The 26165-nt window shown below is 35.3% G+C and overlaps 1 protein-coding gene across 3 annotated transcripts in view; it reads left to right on the top strand.

Annotated features, from left to right (window-relative positions):
- Positions 1–25907, top strand: part of PDS5A (PDS5 cohesin associated factor A) — a 78429-nt gene extending 52522 nt beyond the window's left edge. For 2 of the 3 annotated variants that reach the window (XM_035326242.1, XM_035326243.1), the window contains exons 17-33: positions 877–992; positions 1648–1753; positions 3250–3410; positions 5861–5984; positions 7155–7313; positions 7575–7643; positions 8270–8406; positions 9099–9222; positions 9477–9681; positions 10151–10265; positions 13436–13568; positions 14207–14326; positions 15412–15474; positions 18658–18803; positions 19883–19988; positions 22578–22930; positions 24708–25907. In XM_035326242.1, coding sequence (XP_035182133.1) covers positions 877–992; positions 1648–1753; positions 3250–3410; positions 5861–5984; positions 7155–7313; positions 7575–7643; positions 8270–8406; positions 9099–9222; positions 9477–9681; positions 10151–10265; positions 13436–13568; positions 14207–14326; positions 15412–15474; positions 18658–18803; positions 19883–19988; positions 22578–22930; positions 24708–24711 — 2241 coding nt within the window. In that variant the 3' untranslated portion in view covers positions 24712–25907. Of the gene's footprint in view, positions 1–876; positions 993–1647; positions 1754–3249; positions 3411–5860; positions 5985–7154; positions 7314–7574; positions 7644–8269; positions 8407–9098; positions 9223–9476; positions 9682–10150; positions 10266–13435; positions 13569–14206; positions 14327–15411; positions 15475–18657; positions 18804–19882; positions 19989–22577; positions 22931–24000; positions 24320–24707 lie in introns of those variants that run through there. The other variant, XM_035326244.1, reaches the window with a different exon arrangement.
- The last annotated feature ends 258 nt before the right edge of the window (positions 25908–26165 follow it).

Here is a 26165-nt window from a genome sequence, read left to right on the forward strand (position 1 = left end):
GGTCCTAAAATAAAGCAAGCAATTGGGTTGACAGAACTCAAAACATAGGTTTCTCAGTGTTTGTCTAATGGCTCTATAATTGTTCAGAGAAGAAATCAGAATTATGTTCCTAACAACTAATGTACAGAATACGTCTCCTTCTAAACTAGTGAGTTTTGCACTTTGGGAACGCAGTGATGCAATTTTAGAAGGAAGGATTCTTCCTTCTTTACGAAGATACTATAGCGTGATGGTTAGAACTATTTCGTAGTCTGCGTAGGGTCTACAGCTTCTAACCCTTCAGGAGACGGAAGGTTGAGAAATCCTTTCTTTGAGACATATAAGACTTGTGTTCAAAACAAAAATATTTTAGCCACCACCTTCTGCTAGGTTTGCAGCTGAATTTCATGTTTTTACACTTGAGGCATTCAGAAAGGGAAAAGAAGGTTTTGATTCCAAGACATTCATGGGCAAGAACATGGGTCCTGAACATCTACTGTAGCCCAAATAGCACGTAGTGCTTCTGCACATCTGCAGTACTGTAGCTTTTACTACGATTGTTGTTGCTTATGGAATATGAAGAATGCAGGAGGGTTATATACAGATTTATGGATTACTCTGGTCTACATAGATATTTAAATTCTGTGTTGCACTCTAGCTCTCCGTTGGTTCTTTTTTGAATCTGCCTCTCATTAGAAACCTATGCACATCTTAGTTTTAATACTGTTGTATGCCTGCTTTCATGGGGATAACAACAATCCCCCTTAAAATATATTTCATTGATTATATACCCAATTGCTGTAGTTCAAAGAACTGGTTTTATTTTTCTTATTCAACATGATTAAGAAATAATTAAAATGAGTGTAATTCTTGTTTGCAATGTAACGTTTCTTGTAGAGAGAGATAGCCCGGAAACTTGCAAATCCTAAGCAGCCAACAAATCCTTTTCTGGAAATGGTCAAATTTCTTTTGGAAAGGATTGCCCCTGTACATATTGACTCAGAAGCCATTAGGTAAGTTTGGAAGATCTTCTTAAATCATGAATGATTACAAAGATTATTTAAATGACCAAAAAAAAAGTTACTTTATTGGGATTTAAATAAGTCTGTCATAACAGTAAATACACATTTAAAAAAAAGCATTCTTTATAGATGTGGGTTTTTAGCAATCTAGAGAGTGTGAGGGTTTTTGTTTTAGCTACTGCTTTGCAATGCTAAGTCTACAAGTGATTTTAAAATTTTAGCAGTTGTTCCTGGTGAAACTGCTATTTGGGGGGTTTAAGGTGAAAATGATGATCATAATTTTCACATAGCTAACTGCAACACAGTCTTCCATATAACAGATGAATTAATTAGTTTTTGTGGGATTGAGTAAGAGAATGTTTGGATTTCTTTTGAGACTTGTCTGGCAACCTAATTATATTTTGAAATGCATGCAACTATGTGTTGATCTGAATGCTGCCAACATGTCTTTTTTTTCTTCCTAAAGAATTAAATTTTGCAGTAAGTTCATTTTGAAGGAAAATAATACTGAAATAGCTTGGTTTGAAAACAAAAACCACCATCCATTTCTTTAATGTCAAAAACAAGTAATCTTGCTGATGTGTCCAGCCTTAACATTGCATGTTGTCAAGTTCATTTGTTTTTTTCCTTTGTATCTCTTATTTAGTGCACTAGTAAAACTGATGAATAAATCAATAGAGGGGACAGCTGATGATGAAGAGGAGGGTGTAAGTCCTGACACTGCTATTCGTGCAGGACTTGAACTTCTCAAGGTAATCTACATTATTAAAGTATTTGTAGTTTGTGAAGGAAGAGACTAAAGTGGTGTGACTAATGAATGAATGTTAGCATGTTTTTAATAGTTACTGTTTAGATAACTTTTTAAAAAAATGAAAGTAAGGTTTTGATTATTAATACTTGCTTAGGAAAAGAATAATGAAAGAAACAGTTTTTTGGAAGATGTTTTGAAAAGTGCACCAAGAATTGAAGTATGCACATTAAAGCAGAAATCAATCTGTGCTTAGGGAAGTCAAAGAAGAAGTTGCAGAGGTTATGTGGGAGGAAGAGAAAAGGGCAGATCAGGGGAGGCATGTTTTTGGTGCCTGTATGAGGCTGAAAGGAAAATGAACAATAAATTCAAGAGCCCAAGTTTGTAGAGAAATTTATTTTATTTTTTAAATGAGTGGTGATGAGTGAGAAATGCTTGGGTGGAGGAGTAAGGATTTGAAATATCTGGAAGATATCTCTGATGGATTTAGCAGTTGACTAATGAGACTTTATTTTCAATATGTTACAAAGAGAGCACTATAATATCAAGGAGGGTATGGAGAGGAAGTTCACATAATTGAGGTGAGACATTTCTGAAATGTGAATGAACTTGAAGGTTATGGAGGTTCATCACACCAAGTTTGGTAATGGCAACAGCGTGGTAGAAAAAGCTACGCAGAAATACACAAGAAAGAAATGTCTGTTTGCTAAAGTAGCTCAGAAAAGAAAGCTGACAAGTTTGAAGATTCTGTTGCTGTGACTTGGATACTTCTGAGAATGTTATTTCACACATTGATACTCACACAAGAAGTAGGCAACTCTGATCAAAGAAACCAGGATGACATAAACCCCCAAAATGCATAAATATATTCATTTTTTCGTTGTTCTCTCTACCATATGTTATCTGAACTTTACTATACTTAATATAGTTTTGCTTCAGGATAACAGTTTGTTCTCTTATCCTGCCTTGAATCTCTGCACGCTTAATTTCTTACTTGATGTTACTTCTGTTTAAAAGAATGTGCTATGTTTCATGAGTTTTAAATTAAAAGACAGTAATCTGTGATTTGTTTGTGTGTATATATTAAACTTCTTGATTTCTTTTCTGCTCCAGGACTATAGATTTTGGAGAAGTTAAGATTTTAGTTCCATTAAGTTATGTAGAAAAAACGTGTTCTTAAGTAGATAGGAATATAAATGAATACATCTGGATAAATGTTTGTTTTAATAGATATGTTTCCATGCTCAAATAATTCATTATTTTTATAAAATGTATAAAATGTGGGGGGGAAGGTCCTGAAGAACAAAGCATAGATGAATGTGTTTCAAAATGCCTATATAAGTTTTTCAAAATGCAGCTATTGAATTTAATAATTTAGTAAGAACATGTAATAGCTATTTATGTTGATGGTAGGGCTCATAAACAGCTATAATATTGTTTTTCTGATGATTCATTTGCCATGGGTAAACATACCTTCTGTTTTAATGTGTATCTCCACAGGTTCTCTCCTTTACACATCCTACCTCGTTTCACTCTGCGGAGACCTACGAGTCTCTGCTGCAGTGCCTCAGGATGGAAGATGATAAGGTAGCTGAGGCAGCCATACAGATTTTCAGAAACACGGGTCACAAAATAGAAACAGACCTGCCACAGATAAGATCGTGAGTGTTACTACCTACACACTACTTTTCATACCTAGACTTTTCGCTCTTGGTATTCTGTTCAATATATTGCCCCTAATGTTACTTTATAGCCATAAACATGAGCAGCAGCTTTTCCATCATTCTGTATTCCTTCATGGCCTTTCTGTCTCTTAAATATTTAAATTGTGTTCTCTCAATTTTTGTGTATTTATTGAAGATGTTACATACTTATTGAAAGTCCTCTTGTAACAGATGCATTAAAGTCAGAGTGTAGTATGTTTTCCAGGTGACAAAGCAAGCAAAAAACAAAAACAAAAAACATGGTGAAGATGTAATTTCTTGGCATGATTCCTACTCATATCTTTCCTTCACACAATATTTTCTGTCTGTAAGGAATGAAAATGTAATCTCTGATGCTTAACAGCTCTGTTTGTTATGAAACAAAATGGGAAATAAGTTCCAAAAGCAAGCATGAAATTCTAACAAAGATTAATTGGCTGTCTGTAAGTCATCATACAATACGTGCTTTAACTGCTGATTATCTACTAGGTATTTGCAGACTTCAAAATTTTGTGGGTGACATCAAAAACCTTAAAATTTGCCTTTTAGTAACAAATCCAGTCACTAACTAATTATATATAGTATTTGTACTAATTATAATAGTTACTAAGTAATTAGTTACTACTTAATTATAAACTTGAGTTTCCAAGTTCTCATATATTGAAATAACATCTCGGATAATATCATGCAACAGTGCATACCAACAGAACTGCAGTAACCTCAGTTACTTTTATGGCTTTGAGTGGTTGCAGAAATGGTGTTATTTATAGCCAGGGATTTGGCTTTTTAGACCATGGGACTCTCTTTGAGAAACCTGGTCTAGATCGGAAACCTGGTTTAGATTGGACACTAGGAAGAATTTCTTCATGGAGATGGTAATCAAGCACTGGGATAGTTTCCCCAGGGAAGTGGTGAGCTCCCCATCTCTGGAGGTATTTAAGAGGTGTGTGGTCAAGGCACTAAGGGTCATGGCTTAGTGAGGGGACTTGGTAGGTCAAGTGGATGGTTGGACTTGATGATCTGGAAGGTCTTTTCCAACCTTGATGATTCTGTGATTCTATTAATCAAAATCTGGGCAAAAGAAATATATTACAAGTTCAGATACAATACACCTTTAAAAACATTTGTAGGTGAGGAGAAGGAAAAGCCAAGCAACCCATTTGTCAGTATAGTTCTCAGAAGCCACTAAAGTTTAATCAAGACTGTGCGTTGCTGGGGTACATCATCTTCTGTCAAAGGAGCTGATACCACTGACATTTCTTCTGGCTTCATATCTCAGCCAGATACCGTGGAAATATAGTCAGGGTTGAGTTTAATAACTTAATAACTTACTAATGTAACTGCCGTTAAACATGTTGAGTTCTACCTTTTGCAGATTTACCTCAGTTGGGATATGATGAGGTATGGTTTGTGAATTATGCATCAACCCTTGGCAAAAGCCCTTTAATCTAGATACAGTTAGACTTTAAAACGTTAGGTTAAGCATTGATGCTTATTTTAACTGTAAGTTTCACTGAATTCTGTGGTGTTTTGTTCCTTATTTAATCCAACCTGTAGAATCTTTAGCAGGTTTGAGAAGAGACTTTCTCATACTTTAAGATGCTGTTAACATTTTTCAAGGGGTCTTTGATTATTTGTTAGTTTTCAGGCGCTGTGCTTTTTTGAGGAAAAAATTTCAAGACTTCTTTCAACCCTGCAAGCTTTTCTTCCATCTCTTTTGCTACTTCTGATTATGTAGAATGCGTTAGTGAAGCTTGAGTGCTAAATAACTCATGTACTGAATGCTGTATTGTTACTGAGCTTTTCCATAAAGTAGGATTTTTTTAATGTTTGTTGGATGTTCTGTAAACAGTCTTGTTTCCTTGTCTCAGTGACTGAGCTACATGGTAAAACCTCATGAGTTAGTGTCTCAGGCAGTGTTATCTCAGGCAATGGGCCTGCCTTCCCGCACTTTAAGGAGTGGTCCCTGCAGTGGCTTTTGCCCTCCTCTTCCCTCAGTGACCTCTGATCAGCAAATAGATTTTAGGGGACTGAAATGCAGAAACTCAAAGCAGTTATTCACCTGGGTATACATTGCAATTAAAGACCAAAGTGAAAGCAGTAAAGGCCTCTAAACCTGCTGTAGTTTAACAGCTATTCCTAGCTAATCTTATTTTGATTTTTTTTTTTGTGTGCTTGATTTTCCCTGTGGGCTTTTTTGTTGCTTAACAGTGTACAATCAGATGTTCAACAAATAATACTAAATAAATTCCATTATACTTTTCAGTTTGTGATTATGATCTTTTCTAAACAGACTTCAAAGGGGCACATGATTTGTTAGACTGTTCTATGAGGATATATCTGTATAGGTGAAAAGTGTTATGTTTTGTAGATTGCAAATTATATTTTGAATTATTTAATGTTCACAGAACATTAATTCCAATTTTGCATCAGAAAGCAAAAAGAGGCACTCCTCATCAGGCAAAACAAGCTGTTCACTGTATACATGCCATATTTTCAAATAAAGAAGTGCAACTTGCACAGATCTTTGAGGTATGTCTTGTTTTTTTGTTTTTAAGATTTGTTTCTGTTCTTAATTGATACTATTCTTTAATTCATACATCTAATTAACAGATAACAATTTATAAGGTCAGCAAGCCTTACAGGTACATGGTAGTTGAGATAAGTCGGTAATTTCACAATAACAAATTACTAATGTTTCTATTTCTTACAGTCCTGATCTTGTAGTATTCTGATACGTAAGATACTCCTTTTTGTCTACATGGGAGAAGTAGGGGGAAAATGAAATAAATATGCCAGACTGATCCACACTAACTCCCATGAGAGCACCTGTAGCAGATACTAAATGAGTAATAACATCATCTACTTCCAAACTGTATTGAGTTACCATGCTCTAAGGTCTGTGCTCATACAGCACGTTCTCACTAAGAAAGTTAATGCAGAGTAACTATACTCTGACACTGACTAGGCTCAAACGATAACTTACTGCTCACTACTTAGACACATTGTAAAGCAAAACACATTATACAGAACAGAGAAGTTACTAGTTTTCACTGTAAGCTCTTAAATAATATTAATTTGCATTTGTAAAGTATAGATTCTCCACCTTGGCTGTCTTTGAACGTAATTCAGAAGTGTGAAAATCTTTGAATTACAGAGTTTGATCTCTCTGCTTAGACTTACATGAGAGTGCAAATTCATGTTCCCTTCGCTATCAGGATACAATGCAAAGGTACTGAGTGACACAGCAGCATGGAATTATCCTTGTAACTGTTGTCTGGAACGGAAATACTGACCACCAATAGAAGTATCACTGGTTGCTTCCAAGATGTTTTTTTTTTTTTTTTCCCTCCTATTATTTTCGGGCATTTGTAGTTAAAAATTCAGGTTTTCACAAGTCATGAATAGAATAGAGCTGAGGGTTTTTCCCATGTCTCCCAACACTTAATGTTTTCACTGTTAAAACAGGAAAGATCATAACATTTTTTTTGCGTGTATCTCATGTGAGATTTTTGGTTATTCTGTTAATTCGGAAATTGCATTCTTTCTCCATTTTTTTTTGGCTAGTGTTATTAATTCTTAGGGAGAAAATGTAAAATCATCAGCAGTTCAGTAGTAAAATAAGTGATTCTGGGGCATGGTAATTTATGTATGTGTAGCTCATTTTGAGTTCTTTTTTTTTTTTTTTTATTTCTTCCTTAGCCTCTTAGTAGAAGTTTGAATGCTGATGTACCAGAGCAACTTATAACTCCATTAGTCTCACTGGGTCATATTTCTATGTTGGCCCCAGACCAGTTTGCTTCTCCAATGAAATCTGTTGTTGCAAATTTCATTGTGAAAGATCTCCTAATGAATGACAGGGTAAGATTTATTTATTATTTTTACTTCAATAAGTCCTTGCTGTTCTGTTTGCTTGTTATTAACTCTCTGGGGAATAGAGCTGTTTTTTTGTAAATTGGGTCAATAAAGGAACATTCTATAAATGGCTAGTACAGTGATACTGCATTATAAAAATAAATCTTATGTGTGAAAGATAGCTTAGTCCATGATTCTTCTTCATTTCTATCTCTACGTTTTCTGTATGGGTTGAACAAGTTCTTAAACTTACATGAGTATCTGTAGTCAACAGGTGAGAAAAATGGAAAATTGTGGTCTCCAGATGAAGAGGTTTCTCCAGAAGTATTAGCAAAGGTGAATGATCAGCTCTCAATAAAAATGTATATATTTGAGATTAAAAACTTACTTTTTTGAAGTTAAGCAATGGAAAGTATAAGAGTAAATCCCTGTGAGTTCTTTGGTATTAGTCTTTTTAGAATATGCACTATTTTAGAGTTTTTTTGGGGTTATACACACAGTTACAGAACTGGTGGAAACCACAGGTTTTGGTGTCTTCACTTACTGACATTGAGTGTATTGAGAAAATTAAGACATTCAAAAGTGTTAGTTTTACTTATAAGAAAAGTAATTTGACTTTACCAACTAAACAGATTTGAAATACATTGATTAATTTTCTTCATTCAACTTCATAGGTTATTTACTGTGAACCTAATTGTGACCATTTCTAGAAATATTTATTTAGTTGGTCTTCTTTCTAGTCATGTGGCAAGTATCACAGACACACTTGTGAGATGACACTGAACAATAGTTGATACTTCTGTCTTCATTCTGTAAATATTTACTGCTTCATTTTGTTCCTTTTAAAATATATCAACTCTAATAAGTCTTTGGATATTTCAATTTGACGATAGTGGGTTTTACTGCCTATCAAGTTTAGAAAGTAATTGTTTTTCTTCCTTTTTTTTTTTCATTATTGATAGGTGCAAGCAATTAAACTTTTGGTACGCTGGCTATTGGGTATGAAAAACAACCAATCAAAATCTGCAAATTCCACACTCCGGTTATTATCAGCTATGCTTGTCAGTGAAGGAGACTTGACAGAACAGAAACGAATCAGGTCAGGTTTTGTTACTTTCAAGCTTCTATCGATTTTGTTGTAAAATTTCAGTGAATACTAATTCCTTTAGAGCTTTTTTAGAATTTTAAAGTGAAGAACATGTTGGATAATTGGGATGATAGAAAATGGATCTGACTGGAGTTTAAAATTTAGAGTGGAATGGCACATAGTAAAAGATATTGATACTCCCTCTTTCTTGCAATTTGCTGGTAATATGAGAACACTGTAGATATCTTGCTAGTAAAGGACCTTCCAGAGACAAAAATACCTTCATGAGTTTCTTTGAAAACAATTGGGTGATCAGATTTAACACATTTTAGCAGCTTGGGCAATTTTGGGTGGAGCTTCTTCATTCCAACAGTGAGGTTACTTTACACTTCATTCAGAGGGTGAGGTAAAGAATCTGTGACAAATGTGTTGCTTTGATTTACATAGTGGTATGCAGACAAGAAACTTAACTCTTCTCATTTCACTGTTTTACTGGAATTAAGTTTCTAGGAGGAAAGCAAAGCACCTTACCTTCACAAATTTGGTTGGGTTGATTTAACTCGATCTGAACCTATAGAACTGTGATCTGATCTGAAAAACCTTAATTGCTCATTGAATGATCTTGTAAAAAGAAGAAATCATGATATGCAAGTGATTAAGGATAGTTGTGGTTTTCTTTTTTTTTCTGCCTTGTGTTTGTGTAGTAAATCCGATATGTCTCGACTACGATTAGCTGCTGGCAGTGCAATAATGAAGCTTGCACAGGAACCCTGTTACCATGAAATAATTACCCCAGAACAGTTCCAACTCTGTGCGCTTGTCATCAATGTAAGTAACTGGATTTAAATTGAAGTGACTCTTAATTAAAAGAGTACAGAGTCCTAACATCTGAGCTTTTGTTGCTGCTAAATTTAGTATTTTCTATTCCTCACTGCACCTTTCAAAAGAGTTCTTGAAACTTCAAATATTTACTATGATGCATCTGTTGATATTTTAAAAAAAAATCTCCTCATAATTCCAGCCTGATGGATTTTTTAAAAAAGATTTTTATGGTTGTACTCTTATGTTTTATGTTGTTATAGGATGAGTGCTACCAAGTGAGGCAGATATTTGCCCAGAAACTGCATAAGGCACTTGTGAAATTACTGCTCCCTTTGGAATATATGGCGATCTTTGCTTTGTGTGCCAAAGACCCTGTGAAAGAGAGAAGAGCACATGCCAGACAGTGCTTGCTCAAAAACATCAGTATACGAAGAGAATATATTAAGCAGAATCCTATGGCTAACGGTTAGTATTTCAGTAAAATTGTTAAGAATACAGTAGTTGAATACTAAACTGGAAGGAGTAATCATTAAAGTTAAGCTTTTGTAAAGAAATGCTAAGTTTAATTTATTTTCTCATTTTTATATTAAATACATTCAAATTTAAATTTATGTAGTTTAGCATTAGCATTAACCATAAAATACTTTCCTATACATTTCTGAGAATTATATGTGTAAAATACAGTGCTGTTGTTATGGTAGCTGTTTTACTTGAAAAATAAAATTTTGGTTTCTGTTGTTTTTATCATCTCTTCCTCAAGTGAGGGCAAATAGTTTTGTAGTAGGAATATTTTTAATGATTTATTGGAAGTAAAATTCTCAGCAAAAATAATGCAAGTGTAAATTTTACATTCTTTTTTTTGAAAAAGTAATCCTCTGAAACAGCGTGTCTTGTGATGCATGTGTGTATGTATGTTTTCTGTTTCTTACTGTAGAAAAATTGCTATCATTGTTGCCTGAATATGTGGTACCATATATGATTCACTTACTGGCACATGATCCAGATTTCACAAAACCTCAGGATGTTGATCAGCTTCGTGATGTTAAAGAGTAAGTGTCAAATGACTCTAGAATTGTTGTTGCTGAGAATTTTTCTGTGCTTGGAAAAAAAAAAAAAAAAAAAAAAAAAAAAGGAAAAAACAAGGAACTCCTGTTTTATCGATTGCATTTTGCAAAACTTATCTTGGAAAGGGAGGAAAGCATCAGAAACTGCTTAGCAGTATATTCTGAAAGCCCAAATGGTAACATCTAGGTCACACCTCAGTATACCAGATTAGTGAATTGTGTGGGCTTCTTTTAAAGTGAAATACTAAAATACTGATTTTAGATTCTTGTGTTTGTGCCTAGGAATATCTGTAGAAATTCCCTACAGTGATACTAAGTAATGTCAGCCCAAACATGTGCGTGTTTGTTGTGTGTGTGTATATTATGTATAAATAAATATATACATACTTATAAAATAGGGAGCTCCCCTAAAACTAAAAATTGTAATGCCAGTGATGCTTTAAGTCCTGCTTCACTGGAAATTCATTATTTTGCTCTTTGCAAACCTACCAGAATTCATACTAAATTTGCTGCTAACTTGCCATGTCCACTGTACGTCTGCAGTACAGCCTTAGTAATGTTGAATGTATTCAGCACAGATTATTTTACACTAGCGTTCCACACAGAAGTTTGTTCTTTCTGTAATGTTTCCAGTTTAAGATCATCTTGTATGCCTCAAACAATCTCTAAGACCTAAAGTATGGATTTTGTCTTCCTTAGTGTTTTGTAATGAATTTTTAGAAACTGTTAAATTTACATTTTTAATTGTTGAGGCACACCTCTCCCCCCAGCCTGTTTGTTTTTGATGTTCTGGTTTTCTCTTGTGTTCATTTTAGGTGGAACTGTAAGTGATGTTGCTTTGGTACTACAGCAGCACGTATAGCAACATACTACAATATTAGAAAAGCGATACATTAGCAATTAGCAATACTTTTCATTAGAAAAGCAATACATTCTTGGCACAAATCGACCATCCAGTTCACATCTTAATTCATTTTTGCATGTTCACCGTTGAGAGGCCAAGTCTGATTCTTTCTTTAAATGAAAAACTTGATTCATTCTGATGTCTGAGTTACTTGACTCCCACCTGGTCAGAACCTGAAGCCAGGGAAGATTTCTTACCTAATCATCAAGTCTGCATTTTGTCCTGGGACTCCCTGTTCCTGGCAACATCTGAAAGCACTCCAATGTGTACTTCACTGTTCTATCCAGAATGTGAGGAACAAGTTCTGATTTGCAGTTGTTGAGTTAATACTTTCTCTGAGAAGTGCTTTCTAGTGCACAGAGCTTTTTTGGATACCCCTTGTATAGCTCTCCTTTGTTGTCAGATTTCCTCCCTCATGCTTGTCACAGGCTGGCTGAACTAGCCAGAGAGGACTGTTCCAAACAAAGAAATACTCTGTACAGGAATTTTGGCAGGAATACTTCTCTGAAGAGTCTCCTGAGATAAATGCAAAAAGTTTTTCTCATACAATGTAATACAGAATTTCTTTCAAGAATTCTGAGAGTCAGTGTGTTCACTTTAAAGTGTTGACATAGATGCTTGCAAACTTGTAGAAACAGACTGGTAGTGTATTTTGCAGTTGTCTCCTCAGTTCATCTTGGGTTTTATATGGCCTAAATACAGTCACATAAAGTAAAAATATACTTCGTGAATTCCTTAGTCATAGTCTGTGATACTTATTGAGTCTTTCAAGCTTGTCCTATGGAATTGTTGGTGGGTTTTATTTTGTTTGTTTGTTGTTTTTTTGAGATAATGTCTTTTCCTTCTGAATTTGTATTCCAAGAACAATGAAATGCATACAGAGAGTGAACATTGTGTGACTGTTCTTCTGGGTGCATGCTTTTCTACATTAAATCCTACTTGTTTTGGAAAGGTGTTGTTCAGGTTTGATTTATTTATCTATTGCCTTACTGTGGAAATCAAGCTATTGAAATTAATGTGTGTTAACTGGCATTATCAGAGTAAAATTTGTCCTTGGTAGCAATCTTTGGACAGAACAGGGTTTTTGAAGAGCTGTTTGGTGTGGCATGGTAACAGCATAGTGAATAGTGAGCATAGTGAAACATAGTGAGTAGATGGATGCAAAGGTACCTAATACTTTTATTTTCTTACCCTTTGTAGCTTTTGGATGCAAGTCAGAAAGTAGTTATCTGATGTTCAATTAAAATGTCTGTTTAAATGTTTTGATAAAGTACAGCCCTCTGAGTTTTTGAGAGAAGTACTCTTTCAGCTCATACATTACTCTCTTTAATTTGTATCAGTAAAGAAGATTGAGCCTTTTGTGGACAGGGAATTCTAATATTTGGCAGTCTAATTTTTCTAGTTTTTTTTAGCCTCTTTTTCAAAGGTAATTTTTCTTACAGAGAATTAAACTAGCTGCTGGCAAAGTTTGCACTTCTCAGACCCCACCCATGTGTCTTTCCCAGCTAAGTAGTATTTTACCACATTATGACTGTTGTTGACCCCCTAGCCACTTGTAGGTCTGAAGCTTGATAGCAAACCATAACTTGGACCACGTGTGTTTATAGCATAAATGAAAAATTCTTCAAGCATTTTGTCAAAATGCAATAGCTTTTCCCTATAAACTAGTTTTAAAGAAAGAAAATTGGAAAAATTAATTCTATCTGTAAGGGTTCTTTCTCCTCCCATATTGAGCATCAGCAAGATCTGACCTGTTCACTTTGGATCCTCTAGTACGTGAGTTCTGGTATTCCCATACAGTGGGTAACAGTCTAGCAGCAGGCTAGTTTGTTTAAACCTGTTTTGAGCGTGGTCATGGCATATTGCTGACGGTATCATAGGTATAGCCCGAGGTAGTGATTACCGAATTTCATGTACAAATTGGTAGCACTAGAATTCTTGTTTCTATTCATACTTGGAAGAGAAAAAATGTTGATTGTTTGGGCAGTATTTATGGATAAAATAGAGAAGTACACTAATTTGGCAGGCTTATTCTCAAGAGTACGATTGAAACCCTTAGTATTAAAAGTCTAGACTCTATTTATGTCTTTGGATGTTATGTGTTTATGATATCTTCAAACTGAGTGTGGTTGCTTAAGAAAAAAAGCTAGTACAGCTGGCAAAAATAAATAATAAGACATTGCTTTGCTGTAAGTGGGAGCTACAGTATAAAAGCTAGAATGTAATTGCTTGTGGTTTTATGGCTTTTTAGGTGCCTGTGGTTCATGCTTGAAGTTTTAATGACAAAGAATGAGAACAATAGCCATGCCTTCATGAAAAAAATGGCAGAAAACATCAAGCTTACCCGAGATGCTCAGTCTCCTGATGAGCCAAAGGCCAATGAAGTAAGAAATGCAATTCAGATAAGTGTTGGGTGATGGGCTAAGGGTTTCACAAGCAGTTGCTGAACAGGATTTGCAGGAAATCTGAAAGCACTAGCTCAGACATTTTTATTGTCTTTTAGAGTGTGTGTTAATTGCAAGCATTGTCTGTATGTCACCAATCTCATTCTTTCAGAACCATGTTGACCTTAGCTAGCACACTGTGCCCAGTGAAGTTAATAAACAAATTTTGTTAAATGTTCCTGTTACTGCCCAACTGCTTGTTTTAACTCCAAATGTCTAATTTCCCGACATAAGGATCTTCTGTTGTTGGGGAAATGCTGTAGTACATTGCTATTGTTAAAACTATTAGTTTTCAGCAGAGATGAGAAACCATTTGTGATTATTTGATTAGGAGCTTTTTATTGTACAGCGTAGGCATGTATAGTTTTATTAGTTTTTATTAAATAGAGAAGCCCACATTTTTCATATTATAATATGTTTGAAGAGCCAACAGTATGGCTAATGGTGTATAATTAGAAAATAGGTCCTCAGCAGTGGTAATTTTCACACACCGGTTAAAACTTCTTAAAGAACTACATTCTCTGTACACCTGTGAAAACAGTAATTCCTAACACATACTTTTCTTTTTTCTTCTTCAGAAACTTTATACAGTATGTGATGTAGCATTGTGTGTAATCAACAGCAAAAGTGCTTTATGCAATGCAGATTCACCAAAGGACCCTGTATTGCCAACCAAATTTTTCACGCAACCTGAAAAGGTAAATTTGTTACTTTAATTTCCACAGTAATAGGGGGAAATAGTTTGATTTTATAATTGAGAGCAGGTTATCTCCATAACATAAAATCATGAGTGGGAAAATGCATGCTTATTATCATCAATAATATTTTTTTTTAACTCTGGCTGTATCATAAGATATGTCTCATTAACATAACAAGGTGAGAGCTAATTAGAATATCAACATGTTAATAGGCATGGCTAGATAATTTCATTAAAGTATTTTAAAAGTACATCTGAATGAATGGGAAAATATGTATATTCTGTCTGTATATCTGAATTAGAATGCAAAGCAGACAACAGAAGAAAAAGGGAAAAGTTTTGATGTTATCTGTGGTATGTTTGTAGTTGTCAATAACTGTGGCTATTTTGCTTACTGCACAAGTCAGTCCTCTTACTGTCCAACAATAGTCCTAGTGAGTAGAGTTGTACTGTCAACAATAGCATTATTGTTATTTTAAGAGACATACTTTTAAAAAGTATAAGTGGAACACAAGTAATTGTCCAGACTAGTTTTGATCATGCTGAAGAATCCATTTCATATTTTTCACTATCACAGACTGTTAATTGCCTTTCCAGAGTCTGTTTAAGCAAACTATAGATTGTTTATTTAATTTTGAAATGGCAGGTGCCACGGTGACAGGGAGCTGGTGTCTGTCATAGGCTAGCTGCATTCGTATGCAGTGATGTGTATTTGGTCTCTGTAAATCATAGCAAGATGGCAATTTGTGTAGAGAAAACAGCAACTCTTTTCCTCTCTATGGACAATAGGGTGGTCGTTTTTTCTTCAGTTCAAACAATTCATGTCATTTAAGAAAAAAAAAAATTAATCCCAACTTCCAAGTATGGTGTACTGTCATTCAGTAATGCTCACTACAGATCTCCAAAGTACTAGTTTGACCTATGTTTATTAGATTAATTCATTTATCAGTAGAAGGTTGCATAATACAAAAGATCTCTAGCACATCATACTATCACATTTGAGAAATCAATCATTAATATATAAAAACAACAGCAAGGCTGAGAGATCAAACAAACTGCTTTTTATTTATTTTTTTTTTTACACAGGATTTCTGCAATGACAGGAATTACATTTCAGAAGAGACAAGGGTTCTTCTTCTGACAGGAAAGGTAGCATATTTTGACAAGTTACAATTAATTTGAATATTAATTGTGATTTTTAAATGTTCTCTTTAGTTTTATTATAAATCATGAAGTGGACTGCAATAGTTTAAAAATTGTTTAAAGACTGTGTACAATGATTTAACATTCTTTTATTTGATGGAATAATTAATGCCTGTAACTCCACATATTACTTGTTGAGGACAAAACGCCAAGACTGTTACCTTTGTGTAGCCTACAGTCTTGTACTGAGACATAGGTTCTTGATTAAGTACAGTTTTGCACATAATTACAGGTTTTTCTTTTATTCAGATAAGTATGGCATGAAGTTATAATGCAGATACTTAACCGTGACATTGCTAGCATTGGAGGTATTAAATTTGTAGTCTTAATACTTGTAATATAGCTGTTTAACTATACATGTCTACATCGTTTTGAACAGCTGACTCTTTCAGACATAATTTGACTGGTACGTTCACTGGGGAGAGAAAATACCATGTCTTTCTAGTGGGGAAAAATCACCAAAAGTCACAGTCTATTCAATTTTTTTCCATCAGCCATCCTTTCTTGGGATTTGAAAACTGTCTTTCTAAGGTTCCATTTAAAGTATGTTGGAATATTTTTAATGTAGCACACAAAAGCAGCAGATTTTTTTTCTTAAGCTTCGTGAAACGATGCTGGCTTTTTTCTGTTAAAAAAATATTCCAAGAACAGTATAAATCATATTTCTAACGTAAATTCAATGTGCACTTATTAATTTTCATATTCTATGTTAAGTGAACTATTACTGCATTAGTTTCTGAAGTATTCAGTAAGAGCAGAACTTACTTGTGGTAATTGTTCATTTTAAGGGTGGAGGCAGATGATCACTCTGTAAATAGCCATATCATTTAAAATTGCTGCTCCTCACACTGTTTTTCATTCTGTACAAAATCTTTTGCTATCAGAGCAGTTCATGTGGGTGAGGTTTGCTAAGCTGGCAGAATCCTGCATCTCCTTGCTTCATTTTCACGCTTTGACACCATCCTGTGTGCTATTCAGTGAGCTGGTTGAGCTTGTTACACTGGCAGGAAAATAGGGGCGGGGGGCATGTAAATGGTTGTGTGCTCATTTAGCAAGTTGTTGGCATTATGTTATGAAGAGAGGAGGCAGGCAGAAGACTATCTTCTCTGTCAGCAGCCAGTACCAGGCTGGTGGTTATATGTCTACTGCTGTAATTGTTTCACCTTCGACAACATTCAAATATGATAAAAGAAGCATTTCTGGTTGGTTGTATAAACTTAAAGCGTTTCTATTTTCAAGGCATTCAGCAAATTAGGCTAAAGCTGTCTTGTCTTAAATTAGCAGGATTTTTTAGTTGTTTTGTTCTTTTCACTCGCTTTCCAGAGTGACCAAAGCAATATAAGGCAGGCCTAGCCACTTTCTGCAGTACATTTCCCAGCTTTCATAACTTTTAATGGGATGCTAGACATCTCTGCCTGTTTGTTGGTTTTGATATCTGTTTATGGACTTGATCACAAATTTGTCTGCTCTTGTTTTGAACCTACTGATACTATGCTATCACAACCTCTCATAGCAGTATGTGCCAGAAATTGGCAGCCTGGTGGTTGTGAAGAAGTACTTTCTTTTCTCTCTTAAACATTTTCTCTCTCATGTGGGTTGCACCAAATACTGCCTACACTATAAAAAATACTGAGTAAATTGAGTAAATAACAAATGTGACGAGAATAATATGTTAAAGTACGGTATTAGCACTGGGATGATGCAGTTACTGAACATCTCTAAAGTAACAGGCATTTTTACAGAGATGTGTTGCTTTTTTGCTGGCCAAATATTATCCAGCATTTGTGGTATCTCTTTCCTGCCTCCTCTCTCGGCTTCTATATATGCGAATTAATTTTTCTTGTGAGAATGTGTTAATAAGTTAACTTCTCTGAGGAAATGTAAAATTGCACAAAGAATGTGACATGCCAGTCATGAAAACTTCCCTGACTTCTCTCAAGAGACAAAAGAAAAAAAAAACAACAACTTCCTGCTGCCTTCTCAGCCTGACCAAATCAGTCAACAGACACCAGCTGTAGCAAGATAAAAAAATAGTATTATATCAGAGAACCTCAGTATAGATGGTGTTTTAAGAAACAATACAAGTCAGCAGTGTGACTTGGCAGCCAAAAGATCTGGCTGTATCAGTCATGGCATCAATAGCTGGTGGAGGGAAAGGATTGTCCTGCTCTGCTCTGTGCTGGTGTGGCCTCACCTCAAGTAGCGTGTGCAGTTTTGGGTGTCACAATATAAGCAGGACATAAAACTATTACAGGGTGTCCAAAGGAGGGCTACAAAGATGGTGAAGGGTCTAGAGGGGAAGATGCATGAGGAGCAGCTGAGGTCCGTTGGTTTGTTGAGCCCCGAGCAGAGCAGGCTGAGGGGAGGCCTCATGGCGGCCTGCAGCTCCCTCACGAGGGGAGCGGAGGGGCAGGCGCTGAGCTCTGCTCTCTGGGGACAGCGACAGGACCCGAGGGAACAGCATGGAGCTGGGACAGGGGAGGGTCAGGCTGGGGTTAGGGACAGGTTCTGCACCCAGAAGATGGTCGGGCACTGGGACAGGCTCCCCAGGGCAGTGGTCATGGCACCGAACCTGCTGGAGTTCAAGAAGCGTTTGGACGACGCTCTCAGAAATAAGGTTTAATTTTTAAGTAGTCATGTGTGGAATCATGAGTTGGACTCAGTGGGCCTCGTGGATCCCTTCCAGTTCCAGATATTTTCTGATTCTGTACACCTACTTTCTATATAATAAGTATATACATATTCTGCTGTTGCAGTGAACTTAATTCTGCATTACGTTTTGGAAAGCTTTTTCCCAAAGATGTTTTGCTTTGCAAATATAGGAGGTTGCTCCATTGTTTCAGACATCTGGTATTATCTAAACTTCTACCTTTAGCTGAGTCTTTTCCAGCCACTACCCCTTCAAAGCAGGAGGGAGAGCAAGGCAATTGATGAACTGCTGTTAAATGATGAGAAACAAACCTATGATAGACTGCTAGTTAAGTAAAGATGAGGTCTGTAGCTCTAAACTGATGGAATAATGACTGATACTGTTAATCCAGAAGTATTTTAAAATATTCAATGAGATACTTTAAAAATGAAATGAGTATCTGGAGTTCTTGCTTTTAAAATTAAACCGTTTTCTTTTAGCCAAAACCAACTGGTGTATTAGGTACAGTAAACAAACCGTTATCTGCAACTGGAAGGAGACCGTATATTAGAACCACAGGATCAGAGACTGGAAGCAATATCAGTGTAAACTCTGAACTGAGCTCTCCTGCAGGAAACAGATCAAGGTACAGGACTTTGAAAGTTGTTTCATCATCTCTTCATTTCATGTTCTCGAGTGTACTTGCATTCTAGTACAGGAGTTGATTTGGTTTGCATGCCTGTCTTTGAACAATGAGGATATCTTGCTTTGTCCAGTATTTATAAATATCAGTAGTTGCCTATAGATAAAATGTCTATATTTGCTTTTTCTTTGTGTTCAATAGATGAAAATTAACTAAAGTGTATAAGGAGTGGCCTGCCTGTAATCATATATAATATAGCAGAAGGGACACTTTTGCAACTCACACATTTGTGATGTATAAATTGGGATTGGTCCTGACTGGGAATAAGTATTTTTTGATGTAAATTAAGAATAATAGAAAAGAGCATGCTTAAGAGGACTAGGTTCTCAGTGAAAAGATGTAACATATAATTGTAATAGTCTGTCTTTCTTCCAGTAATAGTTATTTTAACGTGGATCCAGTGCTTTTAAATTTGTCAGAAATCTGGAGAAACAGATTATACTTTCAAATTTGAAGATCAAGTTTAATTTGTTAGGAAATGATTAACTGGATAAGATATAAGATAATGGATTAAAGAAAGCAGAGAAAGTTAACTGTAGCTGCTACATTTCATAAAGCCAAAGGGAAATATAACTCGGTTCTGAATATGTTCTATATGTGTGAATGATATATGCTGCAATGATCTTGATGTTTTTAAAACTATTTTGTTTTTAAAACTCTTGTATGTTTGTGGAAATTAGTTTGAGCATTGCTGGTCTGTATTTTTCCTCCCTATCCTTTCCAGTATTAGCTTTTTCCATCTGAAACAAGAACACAGTCTTGTTTACAGCACTGTTCTTATGTTTGTGAAAATAATTATACGGTGCTGTGTGTGTGTGATAAGGGACTTGGCTTAGTAACTAGGCAATCCCTTCCAGTCCTTTCAGTCTGGGTGTGAGCATGGAGTGAGGCAAATTCAACTGTATTTTTTAATTTAGGCTGTGTCGATATTTTTAAAAAAAAAAAAAAAGTTGCAAACATTTGTTTTTCTTTTTTTTGTTGTTTGTATTTTGGTTTTATTTTGTCTTCAATTATGCTACAAGGGAACAAAGTTCAGATATATCAGAAACTGGGGTCAGTGAAAATGATGAAAATCCTGTGAGAATTATTTCAGTCACACCAGCAAAGACAGAACCTGTGAAAAACAAGGTATGTTTGGGGATTTTATGGACTGTATCTCTATAATTAGCTTGGCATTGGAGGTGTATTCAGTATACATCACTGTGGATATTCTCTGAGGAATTGTTAATGTCAGATTTCATTTCATATAATTGTTCCGTTTTCTTAGCACGGTAAAAAAAAAAAAACAAACAAAAAAAACAACTTTATTTTCAAAACTACTTTCAAAAATTTAATCCAGAGTAAATAATAAAGCTCTTAATCAAAAATAACACAGAAAAATCAGAAAGTACTTCCTTCTTTTTTTATAAAATATCAAAAGATTTCCACCTTCATTCTGTTTTTCCAGTAACCAAAGATATTGCCCAGAAAATTTCAACTGGTCCTCTAGCATGAACATGTAACTCTAAACATTATTTAAACTTGGAGGATTTTAATGCCTCCTTCCCCTTCTATTAAAGAGAGGTGACCATGCCTAAATCACAATGTTTTTTTAACTGATAAAGCATGTAACTACACAAAGTTTAACAAAGGTAGATGTTAAGTCCTGTATCTGGGATAGATTAAACCCAAGCAACAGTGCAACAGGCTGGGATCTGCCTGGCTGGGTCTGCTAAGGACGTGGGGGACCATCACAGTGGAAACCAGCAGAGCACAAGTCAGCAGCACATCTTGGCAGCCATGAGGGCAAACTGAGTCCTGAGCTTTGTTGGTATGGTCAGCAGATCAAGGGATATGATTTTTCCACCATATCTGATGTTCTTTAGACCACTCCTGGAATACCTTGACCTCCCCAGTTCAACACAGACACAGAAAAACTGGAGAGAGTCTTGCAAAGGGCCACCAAGATGTTAAGGCTTGGATAATTTGTTATATGAAGAAAGGTTCAAGGAACTGGGCTTTTTCAGCCTACAAAGGAGAAGCAGCCTCTCATCAGCCTTTCAATACCTAGAAGATACTCACAGAGAAGGTGGAGGTTTCCTTAACGCTGCATGGTGACAGGACAAAAGGCTACAGGCAGAAGTTGATTCAGGAAATTTCAACTGGATATAAGCAAAAAATGTGTATGTTGTGTGGAAAACTAGACACTGGGATGCTCTTCAAGGTTTGGCATGACAAGGGTAGGGTGGCATGACAAGTAGGATAACCACCTACTTTCAACAGAAGGTTGGACCAGATCATTTCCAGAAGTCACTTCCAAACTAGATGACTCTGTGATTCTAAAATCAAAGCAGCTTTCTCAAATAATATAGGGATGTGTAGAGATGGTTCACGCTCTACACATTTTAAGAACTGATGCATCTACTCAGTCACTTTCAATTAGTTGAAATCAGAGTTGTAAACAGGTGTTTTGGATTTGCATCATAAAACAAGTTAATTTTTCATAATCTTTTCAAATAAAATCCACATGATATTCACACCTATGAGCTAATGAAGAAGATTTTTTTCTAGAAATTTAAACAGTATGATGGTTCCTTTTTTTCTTTTTTCCCCTTTTTAGTACTTCTTTGCCAAAATAGAGCAGAGCTCTTCTGAAAAGTTAGATAAGAGACAAGGCATTTATGAAATATGTCTGAAATGCTTTCAAGGTTCTTTAAACCTGGCTTTAGTTGAAATTTTCAAGGAGTGTTACTGTGAATAACTACTGTAAATGTCTCTTTTGAATCTATTAGAACAATAATAAAGATTACAACAACTGAAAAAGACTTATTTAAACATTTATAATAATGGAAGAATATTTAAGAAAAAAAGCCCTTGGTTCAGACACAGTACTTCTAATAGTGAGGCGCTCTATTTCAAACACACTTAATTGGTGTGTTTTGAGATTGCTAAGTCATCCCAGCCGTGCTTCTTAAATACCCTTTTCTCTGCCTCTGTTCCTAACTGTTTCCCAAGCCAGTGTTCAAGTGAAGGTCCAGCATCCAGTTGCTTCATTTGTGTTTCCATGTGAATGGTTTTCTGTGTACAGACCTACCTTGCCACCAGCCTTTCTGTCCTTCACATACAGATGGTGCTTCATGAAACTGAAACACCTCCATTACTTTGTTCAGTTTATTGGGGCCATGCCTATTTAAACTCTACAGAATTAACAAAGTTTCATACGTGACTAGGCCTTAATCCCTTTATTCCCCACAAGTCATGTTTTTTTTCTTTTTTCTTTTTTTTTTTTCTTTTTAATGGTGTTTTGTGCTTTAGTAGTCTGCACCTTCACTGGAGTTTGTGCTCAAAATTTGCATTTATTGAAGTATTTGTTGTAACGGCATCGTTACTCCCACTCCTCAGTTCCTTCCTGCTGATTAGCAGAGAGGCACTAACGGAGCCTGTCCAGTAAAACCATCATGGGAGGAGCTGTGATTATTAGTCTTACTATAGCCTCACTTTCAAGCAACTAAAAGATATATTAAGTACAGATACTATCATAACATACAGTGTAGAAAATCTCTCTTTGTTTAATGTTATAACCCCATTTAGTAAAACGTTTAACTAGGTCTAAGCCTATGTGATAGGTTTCTGTAAGAATTCTTACTTTGTTTTAGAAACTCATGTTTCTGTCAGACAGAGGTAACAGTTTGAGTTTGCTCTGGGAATCTTTTCACATGAATGATTTTTCTTTTCTAGGAAATTAATTCCGATCAGGCTACACAAGGAAACAGCACTGAACGTGGGAAAAAAAGAACAGCAACGGCATCTGGAACTGAGAATATTCATCAAAAAGCAGAAGAAAAAAATGCAGATGAAACAGGACCATCACTTGCAGCAAAAACCAGGAGAGGGCGTCCACCCAAACCTGAACCTCAGGGTACCACTGCAAAAAATGAGGAAACAAATAAACCACCTGTCAGGGGAAGGAAAAGGGCAGCAGTCACTCAAGAAAGTCCAGGGAGTTTAGAGGCAGGTAACGCCAAAGCACCAAAACAGCAAGACACAGCAAAAAAGCCAGCAGCAGCACAGAGACAAATTGATCTACAAAGGTAAAAATGAATAAAATTACAAATACTTTTCAAGGTAGACCATGAATTGCACATTCATACAATTATAAAAGATCTAGCATATTTAAAAGGGCACAACTAAACCACAGTAATTTATAAACACCGTGCTTCAACATGCGTAGCTATCTTCTGTTTTTTCAATGTACGTTAAAAGGTAACTAGGATTAGAGGAAACTGAAGTTGTTCTCTCAAAACAGGATAATGTAAGCTGTTGTCACCAAATTTTATTTCTTGAATGTTGCGTCTTGGTTCAGCTTACCAGAATTGCTGTGTAATATAACCAAGAGTTGAGGGTCTTTTAGTGCATTCATTAATAACAGGTATACAGGAACAAAGGCTTGAAAACTGACCATCTGTAATGAACAAAATAAATTGTAATCTAACTGTAATTACTTTCTGATATTTTGGATCTGATGCTTGTTTAATATTAACAACATTTTAGTATATACAAAGTAAATCCACAGCAGAATTTGAAACTGTAATCTAAAAACCAGCTCTTGGATGATGATTTATTTTCTGTCCTCTAATGTTGAAATGTGTTAATTTGATTTCCAATATAAACAAACCAGAAATGTAGAAAAACACTGAGGAAACCTGGTTAGCTGAATCAGATACAATTGTCATTTTAATGAAAAAGGGTCCAAAGTTGTAGAGCGATAAGGGGTGAGGTCAGCAAACCAGCATGCTAGAAGAAATCTCAATTTAATCTAAAGGAAGTATGAATAATTGGAATCATTGATTTCTAGAGAGATTTTGTGAAACTGAAGGCGTTGCAGAGCACCTTGATCAAAAACAAATTACCCTTTTCCTTTCACAGCAAGAGTCCCATACTAGTAAATTGGTTGGTCTTTCAAGATAATAGTATTTGTATACTGCCTTGCAATGCTTGTTGTATATGTCAAATTTCTTTAAATCTTCATTTAAAAAAAAAAAAAAAAAACCTGCTCTATCCATACCCTTAAATAACCCCCTGTATAAGGTAGCTTTTTTGAAATATGCAGTACATCAATGTTTCTTGGAAAAAATGCCAAAACAGTGTTGACATTTTTCAGAAGCCAGGTGCTTGGAAGTGATGGAGATTCACTGTTGGAGATAGACTCAAGTCCAGGATATTCCCAGAATACAATGGATCTTTTTAAGGCCTGTGAGAGCAGCCAGGAAGATACTGAGGATACAGAGATAGCAGAGGGAGGCTTCCTTAAGGTGTAGCAGGCATCTTACATAGGACAATCCTCTTGTTACTTAAACAATAGAGAATTAAAGAAATTTGTCTTTTTTTATTTCTAGAAGAATATATATTAAAAATAGTTATGTTTATTTTTTTTGCTTTTATGTAGAAACATACAAGTTAGTGTAAACATTTGAAAACACTTGAAGTAATAATGGCTTTTAAGTTAAAGCTGTTTTTATTAACCTGGGTATTTCCATACAGTAAATTAAAACAAGTTGTTGTTGTTATTCTCTGATTCCAGTGAAAGCTGTGAATAAATGTATTTCTGTTTATGAGAAAATTTATGGAATTATCATCATTGAACTTGTGCATTTTCAAGTTCATCAGAAGTTATGCTATAAGGAAATTGCGTTGTATTGAATTAATTACTTAGTATTTGAGAAGATAAAAGCTAGAGCTGGAAGACTCACAGTGTAAAGAATGTATAAGCTAAAATGTAAACAGTATAGGTGGGTTTTTGATTCAGAATCAGTTGTCATTTCCTTGTCCTTACGATTAACTTTTCTTTCCTTTTCTCCCCCCAAAAAGGTAAAAAGAAAACTCACTCGAAAAGGGAGGAAATGAAGGCCAAATAAAGGCATGCTCCAAGCTTCTGCAAAAACTAGGATTCAGAAATTTCCTGTACAGGAACTGAAATTACTTCAAAACACACAGCTTTCAGCTCTGAAAACAGAAGGAAAACTATGCTTCCCTTTCACGTGAAATTAATCCTTCTCAATGGAAATGTAAAGCAGAAACTCTTGAGAAAGAGGCTAAAAGCATCTGTACTTATTTCCCCAGAGACTTTTTTTATGAAAAGTCAATAATTAAGCAAATTGCTTAACACTTGGTTCCAGTTCCTGCATTCTGGAGTTTAAAAGTGTATTTACACCATTAATTTTTCATGCTGCATTTTTTTTTAAAGGAAGTCAGAGGAGGTCCTTACACTGACATTGAAAATTCATGATCCTAGAGCCAGGTATCCCCATGTTTCACAGAAAAAGTAGAAGCCTACTGAATGGATTTTAAACAAGACTAAAGGAAAAAAATTCACAACAAATTTTTTTGCTTTACTTTTGGAGACTGTTTTATGTATAATTCTTTCTGCCTGCCTACTTTTCTGCAAAAATAAGATGTACAGATTTCAGTTCCCTGCTATGAAAAGTCATGTGGTGGCAATTTTATAAATGTTGCTTTCTGATTTTTATCAGAGTGGGAAAGTAATCACTTAAAATTATTATTAATTCGCAAGTAGACATTTCATTTTTTAATTTTCCCTCCATTTTAGTTTAATATAATTTGCAATAAATGTACATATTGATGTTTGTTTTATAAAAACATATATCACTTTTAAGTGTTTTTACTCCTGCGGTTCTGTTGGAATATTCTAAATTTTAAAGGAGTAAAGACAGTCCAGCATTTGGTTTTATAATGTTTGTCACCAGATTTTTATTATTGATGTAAAGAAAAAAAAAATCGATTTTTAAAAATAGTTGGACTTCGGCAGCTTTGTAAGGAAAGTTGGAAATGTTTAGGATTGCTCTCAATTTTAAGCATCGTGCTGATTGGAAGTAAGTCTGTTTTGCATTTTGTCTTCCTGTCCAGGCTCATTTTTTAATGTTTATTTTAGAAGATTGTTGCATCAATATTATGTTTCCTGGCATTGTTCAGCATAGATAAAGTGTACACTTTTATGTACACACGATCATATTTAAGTTTGTTGCATAAAATAAACGCTTCTAGGTGTCATGTGGCAGTCTTTCTTTTTTTTTTTTTTTTTCTTCTTTTTGTAATTTCTCCTTCAAAAAACCAACTTGCTCTGTTTCCATGCATGGTCTTGGGTATTCATAGAAATAAGCCATTGAGCAAAGAAGTTGTAATGCAGACAGCTATATAGTTAAAAAGATACATTTTGGGGTGAAATATGGTAGTTCATCTTGTAAAGTTGCATGGGAAGAAGGGGCTCGGTCTGCAGAGCGACCGTGAGCAGTGCACCTTGTTTCCCTG

This window comes from Oxyura jamaicensis, chromosome 4 (genome assembly GCF_011077185.1).
Source record: "Oxyura jamaicensis isolate SHBP4307 breed ruddy duck chromosome 4, BPBGC_Ojam_1.0, whole genome shotgun sequence".
Lineage (NCBI taxonomy): Eukaryota > Metazoa > Chordata > Aves > Anseriformes > Anatidae > Oxyura > Oxyura jamaicensis.